The sequence below is a fragment of the Saccopteryx leptura genome, chromosome 2, assembly GCF_036850995.1.
Source record: "Saccopteryx leptura isolate mSacLep1 chromosome 2, mSacLep1_pri_phased_curated, whole genome shotgun sequence".
NCBI classification, from domain to species: domain Eukaryota; kingdom Metazoa; phylum Chordata; class Mammalia; order Chiroptera; family Emballonuridae; genus Saccopteryx; species Saccopteryx leptura.
In genome coordinates this window covers 329,742,788-329,756,228 of record NC_089504.1, presented here as the reverse complement: position 1 = coordinate 329,756,228, position 13,441 = coordinate 329,742,788, and the positions used below count along the sequence as shown (strand labels likewise).

The 13,441-nt window shown below is 53.8% G+C and overlaps 1 protein-coding gene across 3 annotated transcripts in view; it reads left to right on the top strand.

The window, feature by feature from the left end:
• PITPNM3 (PITPNM family member 3) overlaps positions 1–12,363 on the top strand; it is an 84,077-nt gene extending 71,714 nt beyond the window's left edge. The window contains exons 15-20 of one of the 3 annotated variants that reach the window (XR_010748878.1): positions 403–519; positions 783–931; positions 1,199–1,348; positions 5,714–5,897; positions 6,002–6,111; positions 6,260–6,497. Coding sequence is in view for 2 of the 3 variants with exons in the window: in XM_066363389.1 (XP_066219486.1) it covers positions 403–519; positions 783–931; positions 1,199–1,348; positions 5,714–5,897; positions 8,490–8,618; positions 10,222–10,524 (1,032 nt within the window). In the remaining variant the exon portion in view is untranslated. Of the gene's footprint in view, positions 1–402; positions 520–782; positions 932–1,198; positions 1,349–5,713; positions 5,898–6,001; positions 6,500–8,489; positions 8,619–10,221 lie in introns of those variants that run through there. The other 2 variants (XM_066363389.1, XM_066363390.1) reach the window with 2 other exon arrangements.
• Positions 12,364–13,441: the final 1,078 nt, after the last annotated feature.

Genomic DNA, 13,441 nt, shown 5'->3' with positions numbered 1-13,441 from the left:
TCTTGTGTGTTTGAAATCCTCCACGAAGAAAGGAGGGGTGGTAAACGGCTGTTGGATGTGGGCAGTGATGTGGAAGGAGGAAACAGGAGTGACCAGCAGTGTCCAGCTGAGGGAAGTGGAGGATGGCAGGCTGTGAGAACTGGTGGTTCCCCAGGGCGTGAGGGAGAGTCGCGCACAGAGAATGCTCGTCTCCAGGAGCCCCAGTACTGCCCGGGGACAGCATTAGGGTCTGTGGGTCTGTTTTTCCCATGGGTCCCATGGGAACAGGTTTCAGAAACTCTAATGGGGGTTCATAGGAAGGCGTGAGTTGGCAGGTCCATGTCCCTCCAGCCAATCCTAAGGACAGTGTAATGAAAACGCAAGGTCCACTTGCAAAGGCTGAGCTGGTTTCTGTCCTTCCAGAATGTCACTGCTAACCACCGGGCCAACGATGTGATCGCTGCTGAAGACGGCCCCCAGGTCCTGGTTGGACGGTTCATGTACGGGCCCCTTGATATGGTGGCTCTGACAGGAGAGAAGGTACAGAGGCTGGGCCATCCCTCTTTGACTGACCACTCGTGCACCAGGTGCCTCATCCCGCTTGGCGAGGTCAGGGAGGGTGAGCAAGGAGCCAGGGATGAACTTGGTGCATCTGAGAGGCCAGTGTGGCTGCAGTGGAGGGAGAGAGGACGGTGGGACCCCAAACCCCGGAGAGAGCCCCCGAGCTGAGCTCCTAAAGCCAAGCCTGTAGTGCCCCACCCCCTTGCCTTCGGTGAGTCCCCTGACCCCCTTGCTGCCTGCAGGTGGACATCCTGGTGATGGCAGAGCCGTCCTCAGGCCGCTGGGTGCACCTGGACACGGAGATCACCAACAGCAGTGGCCGAATCACCTACAGCGTGCCGCGGCCCCGACGCCTGGGTGTTGGCGTCTACCCCGTGAAGATGGTCGTCAGGTAAGACCCAGGAAACATGCTCGTGGTGGTGTGGCCCACTTTCATGACCTTTCTAGCCAAGCCTATCCAGAAGATGGGGTTCCTGGGCTGCTCTCTTTTGGGCCTCATCCCTGTATGTGGGGAGAGAGAGAGGTGGACAAGGTCATCACCAGGTTCTCTATGACCCTGGCCCCAGACTGAGCTCTGACTCCAGTGGCAGGCTGACCTCTGGCCTCAGGCTAACACCTGACCCTGGGCACATGGCTGACCACAGGTGATACTTTTCAGGGGTGACCAGACCTGTGCGATGAGCTACCTCACGGTGCTGCCCCGTGGCATGGAGTGTGTGGTATTCAGCATCGATGGGTCCTTTGCGGCCAGTGTGTCTATCATGGGAAGTGACCCCAAGGTCCGACCAGGGGCAGTGGATGTTGTCCGGTGAGTGCCATTTCCCTGTAAGGGATGTTCCCCCCTGGGCAGGAGCCAGCAGTCCTGGGGGGAGATGGATGTGTTTTTTCTGGTTTTTTTTTTTTTTTTTTTTTTTTTTTTTTTTTACCTTTCTTTATTTGCTAATATTTGTACAATGGCATAGATCGAAAACATATATACTGTATTTCCCCAGGTATAAGACACTCCCATGTATAAGACGCATCTTAATTTTGGGGACCGAAATTTGAAAAAAAACAAAAACGTATTACATAAAGTTATTGAACTCAAGTTTTATTCGTCATAGAATTCATACAACTCCTCATCACTGTCAAAACTCCCATCCATTAGCTTGTCCTCATCTGTGTTTGATGACACAGAGAATTCCACTGGTCTCTGGGCCAGGAGCTGGGAAGTCCTGGCTTCCCCCCAATACTAATTTACTGAGCATCCTTGGGGTATCCCTGCCGCTTTCAGATGCCAGCTCCTCCCTCCCTCCCTCCCTCCCTGTCCTCCTCCCTCCCTCCCTCCTTGTCCTCCTCCCTCCCTCCCTGTCCTCCTCCCTCCATTTATTCTAACACCATCTGAGCAGTCTCTGCAGGAACTCAGGCCTGGTTTCTCATTCTCTGACCCCAGTCAGGATAACATTAGTGTGTCTCAATGACCTCTTGCTGTGTAACAAATAGTTCCAAACTTAGCATCTTAGAATAATTTGTTATTCTGTCTCATGGTTCTGCAGACTGACTGGGTTCTTTTGAAAGGTTCTCCTGTGGGATCTCTCTAGCAATTTCAGTCAGAAGGTGGTCTTGGCTGAGGGTCCTCTGAAGGCTCTACTGGGCTGGATGTTCAAGAGGGCTGGCTTCTGAATGCATATGTTGCTCCTTGTCTGGGTCGTGCCGTCTCTCCACATGGCTGCTCCCTGTGGCTAACCTGGCAGGTCTCAGATTGTTTAGACTTTGTGCAGGGTGGCTGGCTTCCCCTGCTTCCTAGACACCCAGGTGGAAGCTGTAAGCCTTCTTATGACCCAGCCTTGGGCATCACAGTATCCTTTTCACTGCATTCTCCTGGTTATAAGCTAGTTGCAGGATCAGCCCAGATCAAGTGAGCGAGACAACATAAGGATGAGACTACTGGGACTCATGGCTCACTGAGGCGCCATCTTTCAAGACTAGCTCACATATAGTGCTAATTGAGAGATGAGGACCATTCCAGCTAGTTGGAGAAAGCAGAGTAGGCTTCCTGGGAGAGGTGGCATTTGAGATAGCCCATGAAGGATGGATGTACTGTATTTCCCCATGTATAAGATGCACCATTTCCCAAATGGGGTCTAAAAACTAGCTGTGTCTTATATAGTGGTTGTGGCATTTCCAATGCCATAGATAGAACTGAGGACAGTGATTTGTCATCAGACACAGATGAGGACAAGCTCATGGATGGGAGTTTTGACAGTGATGAGGAGTTGTATGAATTTTATGAGGAATAAAACTTGAGTTCAATAACTTTATGTAATATGTTTTTTTTTTCAAATTTTGGGCCCCAAAATTAAGGTGCGTCTTATACATGGGAGTGTCTTATACCTGGGGAAATACAGTATATATTTTTTCAGTCTGTGCCATTGTACAAATATTCGCAAATAAAGAAAGGTAAAAAAATAAACTGATTGATTTAGATAGGCCAAGAAGGAGGGTACGAGGTGACCAGGCTAGGGAAGAGCGGAGCATGTGTGGGGAACAAGCGGGACGAGGTCAGGATAGTTGGAGGTTGGAGAACAGATTAGGACAGGGTAGGGGTGTGGCTGGAAACACAGCCTCCCAGGGCTGTTGTATTGCTGAGCAGGGTGCAAAGGGTTTTGCCAATAGAAAAGCAAAAGAGATATAATACTATTGTAGTTCCTCCCACCCTCCTGGGCTCCCTCCAGCCCTGTCTCCACGTATCCTTTCCTAAGCCAGGCTCTGTGCTGGGCCCTGATGCTGAGAGATCCCAGTGGGAGGAATCTCACAGTCCTTTTGGGGAAACAAGTCATAGGTATGAGAAACTAATCCAGGACTCCGCGTGATGAGAACCCCAAGAGTGGAACAGATCCTGGGTCCTGGGAGTTCTTGGTGTTGCGGCAGGGCCTGTCCTGTCTCACCCTGGTTGCAGTGATCGCTTTGGGGGGAGGATACTAGCCTGGCTCAGGGGCTCCTGGGAGGCTGCTGACCTCATGATGCCCACTGGCCCTGTGGGAACAGGCCATGGACAAGCTCAGTCTCGTTTCAGTGCTCTGCTTTCCCCTTGTAAGGCTGGGCTGTGCATTCCCATTACAGCATCTTCCCCAAACCCTTCCTGATCAGCATCTCACAGCTGAGAAGGGGAGGCTGGGTTGGTCCTTCCGCTCTGGGGATCCTTCCAGTGCTCTCACCTCCTTCCCGTGGGCTCTCGCAGCCGCTGTGGGGCTCTCCAAACCTTGCTGCTCATCAGAAGCTACTTTTTGTCATCAAGATCACTAGACCCCGGCCCTGGCCGGTTGGCTCAGTGGTGGAGCGTCGGCCTGGCGTGCAGAAGTCCCGAGTTCGATTCCCGGCCAGGGCACACAGGAGAAGCGCCCATCTGCTTCTCCACCCCTCCCCCTCTCCTTCCTCTCTGTCTCTCTCTTCCCCTCACGCAGCCGAGGTTCCATTGGAGCAAGGATGGCCTGGGCGCTGGGGATGGCTCCTTGGCCTCTGCCCAGGCACTGGGGTGGCTCTGGTCGCAACAGAGCGACGCCCTGGATGGGCAGAGCATCGCCCCCTGGTGGGCAGAGCATCACCCCCTGGTGGGCGTGCCGGGTGGATCCCGGTCGGGCGCATGCGGGAGTCTGTCTGACTGTCTCTCCCCATTTCCAGCTTCAGAAAAATACAAAAAAAAAAAAAAAAAAATCACTAGACCCCACCTCAGAACTAATCAGAATTAGTGATACCTGGGGGTGACACCTGGGCTTGTGCCTTGTTACAAAACCTCCCCAAATCTTTTAGATCATCTTCCAGGTTTGGAAACCCCCGCTCTATAGTAGCCAGTTGGTGGCTAGTGCCACAGATGCTCCGGAAAAGGCCTGTGCTGATTTGACTTCTTGTAGTCAGGATGCCAGGTGAAGTCAGTGGAGAGCGCTGCCCACTGTGCTGAAAGGGCACAGAGCAGAGAGGCTGATTCTGCTTGGGAATCAGGGAAGGCTTTCTGGAGGAGGGGGCCTGGAAAGATGGGAGAATGGGAACATAAGGAGATGAAGTCATGGAGGCTGTAGAGGAGGGATGTGCAGCAGAAGAGCGCAAGGCTTGTCTGGGACAGCCCAGCAGCTCCGTGGGACTGAGGGGAGGCCAGGCTCAAGGGCTCAGCATAGTGAAGAGAGGGCTTGTGACCTCAGAGCACTGGGGAGCCAGGAATGGCTTTAGGCCAGCAGTTCTCAACCTGTGGGTCGCGACCCCAGTGGGGTCGCCTAAAGCCATCGGAAAAATACATAATGCATATCAGGTATTTACATTCCGAATCATAATTGTAACAAAATTACAGTTATGATGTAGCCACCAAAATTATTTTTTGGTTTGGGGTCACTGCAACATGAGGAACTGTATTGCGGGGTCATGGCATTAGAAAGGTTGAGAACCACTGCTCTAGGCAAAGGAGTAATCAGGTTGGATTTGTAACTTACACACATCGCTATGGAAACAGTATAGGTGATAATAGTAAAGCAACTGCATAAAGAACAGCATGCCAGCCACATCTGGGATTAATTCATTTCATTCTTAGGGTGACGCATGGTAGTTGCTAATATTATCCCCATTTTACAGAAGTGGAAACTGAAACCCTGGGGCTAAGTGACCTGCCCAAGGTTACACGGCCCAGGTTAGACTGCAGTGGGGGGAGTGGAGGCAAAGAGGCCTGCCAGGAGGCTCTTGCAGTGGCCCAGGTGCGATACGGGCCCTGAGCTCAGAATGAGAAGCGGATTAAAGTGAGAGTAGGGATTCGTAATCTGCCTGGTAGAATGAAAGGCTGGTTTACTGATTGGAGGCAGAAGGAGGGGTGGCAAAGGGAAAGGGAGGACTCAGAGGCACTTGTCTCTGCCTCCAGAAACTTGAATTACATTGACAGCATCATGGAGGAGGAGACGCGAGCAGAGGGGGCAAGAGTGGGGGGATCAGCAGGCTGTGAGCACGTGGTGCCTATGGGCCACCCAAGAGAGGGTCTGGGGCTTACAGGGCTCAACTGGGAGGGTGGATTTGGGAGTCCCCCTGGTTTTCCCTAGCGCTCTTTGGAGCAGCCCCTCTGGCTTCTCAGGAAGAGAACAGGTGGGGCAGGCCACTGGGCAGCAGGTGGCTGGCACAGGGTGGGGCTGGGCTGGAATCCGCAATGCCCTCTGACTAGGCACTGGCAGGACCTGGGCTACATGATCCTCTACATCACGGGGCGGCCGGACATGCAGAAGCAGCGGGTGGTTTCCTGGCTGTCCCAGCACAACTTCCCACAGGGCATGATCTTCTTCTCCGACGGGCTGGTGCATGACCCGCTGCGGCAGAAGGCCATCTTCCTCCGCAACCTCGTGCAGGAGGTGAGTGTCCAGCCCCGGGGCGAGGCTTCAGCCTGGGAGGGGAGGAGACCTCCAGGACCTTCTTCTACATTCCTTCCCTCCGCGCTCCTCCCCTCCTTCCTCAGCCCTAGTGGTCCCTCATCCGTTTACCCCACCACCTCCCAATGTGCAAGCGATGGCCAGTCTGCAAAGCACATTCACAAGGATCTCAGTGGTCCTTTTACAGCCCTTCCAGGTGGGTATTATTGTCCTCAGTGACAGATGAGAAAGGTGAGGCTCTCTGGCCCTACCCCTACCCTGGATCTCAGAGTCAGACTTTCTCCTTTACCTCCTGACCCTGCAGCCTACACTTTTCTCTTTGCCTTTGGTTTTTCATTCAACAGACACCTACGTGCCTATTGTGTTTCTTGCTCTGTCCTTGGTCTTGGGTGCCACCCAGAGACTAACAGAATGCGGACATGCTCTTGGGAACTTTGACCTAGAGCTGCAGTTGGGTTCTCACATCGTGTTTCCAGGACCCCAGGTCTGCACCCCTAGGAACTCATTAGAAATGCAGATTCTCTGGCCCTCCCTCACACCTGCTGACTCAGAAGTTCTGGAGAGGGGCCCAGCGAGCTGTGTTGTAACAAAGCCTCCAAGGGATTCTGATGCTTACCAACTCTGAGAACCACTGATTTAGGGTAGGGGTTGACAAACTGGCCCAAGGCCTGAATCTGGTCTGCGGCCTATTTTATACGACCTGTGAGCTATGAATGGTTTTTATATAGTTTTAAATGGTTGGGGGAAGATCAATTGAAGAATAATATTTTCTGACATGTGAAAGATATATGAACCTCAGATTTCATTGTCCATAAATAAAGTTTCATTTCAACACAGCCAAGCTCATTTGCTATGTGTTGTTTATGGCTGCTGTGGGGCTACAATAGAACAGTTGAGTAGCTGCAGCAGAGTGCTAACCTGAAATATTTCCCATCTGGTCTTTCACATAAAAAGTCTCCCAGCCCCTGATCTAGAGCAAGAAGGACATAGAAATCCACAATTCACTGGTGTGTAATTAGAAAAGATCCTCTTGGCAAACAAAGGAGAAAGGACCTAGCTTTGCCTGGGGAGGGAAGGGAAGGCTTCTAGGAGGTGGGTACTTTTGAGCTGAGTCTTGAAGCATGAGTATGAGTTTGTCAGGTGGCCAAAGAAATAGCATGTGCAAAGGCACTGAGGTAGGAAGAGCCTGGGATATCCTCAGAGAATGCAGGATGAGGTGCAAATCCAGGCCAGTTGGGAGCTGAGGCCCCAGAAGTCATCAGGGACCCGAGGTTGGCAGGTCTTAAAAACCTTAGAAGCCAGGCCCAGACCATGATCTCTCTGTTGAGGGCAATAGGGAGCTATGGAAGAGCTTAAAGCCATGGGAGAGCTTAAAGCAGCATTGTCTAATTTGGCTATAGAAAGATCCCTCCTTCTATAGCAGCTGTGTAGAGAACAGATTGGTGGGAGAAGCAAGAGGTGGCAAGGTCAGTTAGGAAGCTGTTGCCCAAACAAGAAACAGGAAGACCAGAGTCTAGGTGGCGGCCATGGGATGGAGAGAAAGGCATGGGCAAATCAGGAGGCAGAATTGTCAGGATCTGTGATAGTTTCATGGAGGGAGTGGGGAGCTCTCGGGTGTCCATCTTGAGTAATCAGGAGGGATCAAGGTGCTGCTGACCTGACCATAGTCTCCATGGAGGCAGAGCATGTATCTCTTTTGTCACCAATATTTCCCTAGCATCTGGGGCAATGATGACACAGCATAGACACACAATAAATGTTAGTAGCATGAATGAATGAATGAATGGATGAAATGAAAAGGGACCAGGCTGGAAAAAGATGAGCTCATTTGTGGAGACATTCAGGCTTGTATGACAATGGACACGAGCCCTGTCATTCTCAGCCGAAGCAGGTCAGTGAAGCCATGGGAGGGGGTGAACCCCAAGAGCAGGAGGAGGGCCAGCAGAGGAACCAGAGAGAGGTGGGTGGGGAGGAGGAGGCCCAGAGAGAGGTTTCCTGGTATCAGGGAGGAGGTTTTAGGAAGGAGAGAGTGTCCTTGAGAAGAGGTGTGGTTTGGTGAGAAATGTGCTCATGATGAAGACTGGGCACTGATAACCCGGGCGCTCTGGGCAGTTCTCTGAACTGGGATGAGGCTGCCGGGGAGGACATGGGAGGACATTAGACCAGCCAGCACCGAGCGGTGGCCAAATGGCAGCCACGGTCTGCTGCAGTGTGGATGGCACAGGGCTGGAGGCCAGACAGACTGGCTCCAGTCCCGGCACTGTGATATGTGAACCTGGCACTTTGTTTTCTTGTCCACAGAGGAGCTCTTTGCCTGTTGTTACATAACCCATGAATAGTGTTGCTCAGCTAATGGTGTGGTCCTGACTTTACCGGGCAGAACCCTGTACTGGGCCTGGGCTGCCGGGTAGGGGCAGAGGGGAGGCCACTGCAGGGTACACCCATGACTTGGATTCTATCAGTGTGCAGATAAAGGGTCCCCCAGCAGGAATTTCCTGGGGGGAGGTCTAGGAATCCTTGCGTGGGTGGTTTGAGGGGGCCGCCCCCTCCCCCCATGAGCTGTCTGTGTTTCAGTGCTTCATCAAAATCAGCGCTGCCTATGGTTCCACAAAGGACATCTCCGTCTACAGCGTGCTGGGCCTGCCACCCTCCCAGATCTTCATTGTGGGGCGGCCCACCAAGAAGTACCAAACCCAGTGCCAGGTGGGTGAGGGCTGGGCTGGGGCTGGCGGCTGGGGGGTGGATAAGGGGGAGGATAGAGAGAAGTAGGTGGTTATTCCTTTATTCGTTCATTCCTTCATCTGCTCATTCATTCATTCATTCATTCAACAAATACTACTGGGCACCTGCCTTGAAACAGGTTCTGTGTTGGGAGCAGGGGAGGGTCCCCAGTGGAATCAGATGTTATGTCATCCAGTCTAGTAGGGAGATGGAAAAATTGCAGACAATGACAGTACAGTGGCAAGAGCCATAATTATGGGGGCATACACAGATTTGTGGGGCCCCAGACAGGAGAGGGACTCGGGCAAGGTTGGTTTTCAAGAGCGAGAAGGAATGAAAGCCTGAGCATTGGGTGAGCATTTGTGACAGGGGCAGCAGCAAAAGCAAAGGTCAGAAGGTGACAGAGAACATGTATATTCTGGGAACTACAGGTGACAGCTTGGCTGAGTGTCATGTGGGAGGGAGTGGGACAGGGGCGGCAGTGGCAGTGCATCCCATGGCCTGTGTGCCTTGTCAGGTTGGGGCTCTAAGGCTTAGCTGTGTCTGTGATTCAGAGGCCCCTCGGGCTGCAGGTGGGAGGTGGGTGGGAGGAAGTGGCAGGGCAGTGGAAGGGAGGAGAGAAGTCGGAGGGTCTGGGAGGCACTTTTAGGCAGGATGGACTGGATTTGTTAATCCGTGGATCAGATGCGTGGGATGAAGGAACGGGAAAGGCAAGGATGGCACCCCATTTCTGGCTTGGTGTCTGGTGCCATTATTGGCACCGAGAAGCAGGTTGAAGGGACAGGTTAAAGGGAAGGTTATGGTCTTATTTTGGGGTGTGCTGAGTGTGAACTCTAAGAGTGACCATCAGGAGGAGAGTCAGAAGATGGAGGGAACCCCAGAGCGGGGATCTCTAGAGCAGCGCTGATCTCCAACTCAAAATACACTCGTCGATCACATGGGGATCTTGTTTAAATGCAGGTTCTGATTCTGTAGGTCTGGGCAGGGCCGGAGATTCTGCCTGAGCCTGACAAGGGTCCCGGCGCTGCTGCTGCTGGTGTCCACGTTGCACGGCGGGAAGGACTGGGAAGAAGGGTAGCTGCAGGGATCAGAAAATGACTAAGTCCCAGAGAGTAGGAGGATGATGGGAGAGAGTTATATTTTGGGATTTTAGTGAAAGTGACAAAGATGGGAGTGTCACCCCCACCAAGAATGCAGAGAATTCTGGAATGACCCACAGGTACAGACTGAAGTGCTCAGTTGTCCAAAGCAGGATGGGGAACCTTGAATGACACTTGAACCGCCCTGTCCCACTCCCTCCCGCATGACACTCAGCCAAGCTGTCACCTGTAGTTCCCAGAATATACATGTTCTCTGTCACCTTCTGACCTTTGCTTTTGCTGCTGCCTCTGTCACAAATGCTCACCCAATGCTTAGGCCTTCATTCCTTTCCATTCTTGAAAACCTCTAATTTCCTGGAGTTTCCACAGAGAAGCTGGAGACCCCATGATAGGGTGTTCCAGAGAAAGGGTGATGTTGGGGCGTGAGGGGCAGCACCAGGAGACCTGCCGCCGCCCTGTTGGCCTGACCCCTGTCCCTTCCGCAGTTCCTGAGCGAGGGCTACGCCGTCCACCTGGCCGCTCTCGAGGCCAGCCACCGCTCGCGCCCCAAGAAGAACAACTCGCGTATGATCCTGCGCAAGGGCAGCTTCGGCCTGCACGCGCAGCCCGACTTCCTGAGGAAACGCAACCACCTGCGCAGGACCCTGTCGGTGCAGCAGCCGGACCCGCCCGCCAACCCTAAGCCCGAGCGGGCCCAGAGCCAGCCGGAATCCGACAAGGACCATGATCGGCCCCTGCCCGTGCTCAGCTGGGTGCGCGGCGCCCCCAAGTTCGAGTCCGTGCCCTGAGGGCTGGGCTGTGCGCAGAGCAGAGGGGCCCTATGGGGCTGCCTGCGGGACGGAAGGGCTGTCTTCTCCCCGACACAGGCCTTTTCCTGCTTTTTCCCTCCCGTGTCTGTCCAGCAGTGTCCGACCACAGGGGGGAGGGACCTTAGCGGGCCTTGGGGAGGGCTCCCTAGGCTGCAAGGGGGTGAGACCCCCGGGTCTCAGTGCAGCCACCGCTGCCTCCCTGGTGCCTGTGACTTCAAGCCCAAGTCAGGGTTGATGTCTGTGTAATCCCGGATGCAGGCTTGCCGGGAGCTGGAGTGTGTGATCAAGTCGACCATCTTTCTGAGTCCTCCAGGCTCCCACAGTCATGGTAGGTAGGCCCTAACTGGAGGCGCCCCCAAACCAGGATGGACAGCCGCTGTCAGGTACAACTTCTTGGCTGTCTGGTGGAGAGGCAAGTGGCACTTGTGCCTGCCCTCCCTGTGACATCCTGAATCAACATCTTGGGACTGGCTCTCCTATGGCAAAGTGCCACTTTCTGGGAGGGAGAGGAAGCCCCTGGGCTCATCCTATGTTCAGGTGTCTGTCCATGGCCCTCGGTGGGGTGGGGTCTGGTGCTGACAGTCTGTCCTGCGGCTGTTCATGTCCCGCCTTCTTGTCCTCAGTATCTTCACCATTTTTCTGTGGCCCTTGAGGACAGTTGTTCTTTCCGAGTCCTGCCTGGTGCCCTCCCCTTGGGCTCTGGCCTAGCTGGGCTAACTGTGAGCCCTTGAGCCAGCTGCTTACCCTCTCTGGGCCCTGCCTTCCTTATGTAATTGAGGGGTCTCCCCAGCTGAGATTAGATTTGTGTGAGTTGTTGACTCCTAGGCTGTTCTGCACTTCTGCCCCTTTCGGCTTTTCAGGCCTAAGAACTCCTTGGAGTGCCCAGTGATCTATACTGTTCCCACAGTGTGAGTGGGACTCTGGGTGGGCTGGGTGGGAGCAGCTATTGCCCTACCTTCAAAAAAAGCCCTTGGGTGGGGGAAGGGGTCCCTGCTCCACGGAGAGATTTGTTTTGCACTGATGCCCAAACTGGGTATCCCAGGGACAGAGACATCCTCCCAGAGGGCACTGATCTGGCTCTTCCTCCCCAGCTCTGCCCAGACTGATCTCTCTTTTCTGGTCTCCTGGAAGGCATAGAGCTGAGATTCTGGAATTCTGGGGGTTCATGTAGTTTTGGCTCAAACTGTTGTATTCTCTTTCCTTCCCTCTGCCACTCAGCTTGGTTCGGTGCCTGTAACTTCCTCCTGGGTCATCCCTTGAGGTTAGCGGGGCTTAGCTCTCCTGGGCCCCCTTAAAGCCTGTCCAGGCCCTTATGCTGCTGGGCCCCTGGGCTGGTATTAGATTCCTGCAGCCTGGGCCAGCCTCTGAGCCCCCTCGTGCTGTCACTGAGGTGGTCCAGTTCTTTCGGCCAGAGCTCTGTGTCACGGGCCAGGCCGCCCCAGGGCCCAGACAGCTGTATACACAGCAGGCACCTGTCAGCTCAGTGTCGCTTCTGCTCAATGTCTACCTCGTGCAGTTCCCATGTGGCCAGTGTCTTCCCTGATGGCAGCTGCTGGTGGAGGCGGCTGGCACCACTGGCAAATAGGGTACCCTGCTGGGCCTGGAGGGGTCTGGGCTCCCAGTTCCCAACCCTGCTCTACTGGAAATGTGTCTTCTCCAGCTGGCCCGCTCCTGCCACACCTGCTCAACCTGTCTGCAGCTCTCTGCTTCCCTCAGTCCTGCACTTGCATTTCAGCAGCACCAGCAGCTGGCAGGTCTGTGGGGGAGGGGCTTCCTCTCTGGTCCTGCCTCCTGGCAGTTCAAGTTCCTTCTCCGTAAGGCACCAGCTCCCGTGGCACAGCTGCCTCAACCCTACTCCTTCCTTTCCTTTGTGAAATACACTCTGAATTAAACTTGGGCAGACTTGGTCTGACTTTCTGAAGCTCCACCATCTTTCTTTTGCATTTGAGATACATTACTCTCAAATGATAAAATAATTAGCGTGAGATCCTTCTCCCCATTTGATTCCCTTCACTTTTCTTAAAACCCTAGGCTTGGAGCAGGAGCGAGAAAGCACACAGGAATCCTGGGGAACTCTGACTGCCCCCCCTGAGCAGGATTCTGTGACGTTGGGGGTTGGAGCTGGGATGGGGGACCTAGCAGGAGAGCCACCGCCCCCTTCCTCGCTGGCGCTCTGAAGATGCACACCTGAGATGCGGACGGCGTAGTGAGCTAGTGTGAACGCACTCACTTGGAGCTCTAGTGGGTGTGTGCCCATGTGCGGTTCTGTGTAGTGGCCACACTCAGACAAGTAGGTTTTAGTTTTGCTTTCATGGAAACTGTAACCAATACGCACTTTCTCTACTAGTGGTTTGTTCAATTTTGTTTGTCCAGTTATGTTGGGAGAAAAAATGACAAAGAACCGAGTTGTGTCATTCTCTGGAGGGCCGCTGCCTCTCCCCGAGTCGTTCCGTGACCCCAGTCCGGCTGTTTCCTAGAGGACCCTTCCAGCTTCTGGCGTGCCTGCTCCTCGGGAGCTGGAAGCAGATCTCCCCACCTGACCAAAGCTCCCCGTTTCTCGCGTGGCATGTTTGTTTTTCCCAGTTTGGCGGCTGTCCTGATGGAGGGCCTGCCCGCTGCCTTCTCCGTCCACCCTGTTGGGGGTTCAGGGTACGCCTGCCGCCAGGGCCTGCTCTGCTGGCATCATAGGTTTTTCTAAAGAGCTTGACTCCTCCCTTAGGCTCCACAAAATTTTTTTTTAAAAGGAGACTTTTTACACATTTGGATGAATTAGCCCTCCTGCCTGGATACTGGGCCAGAGATAACACACGTGTAAGCCCCAGTGTTCAGAGGTTAAGGGGGGAGGGGGAGGTAGGCTCTCTGAAAGAGGGAGGCTGGGTCTCATGGCTTTTTAACT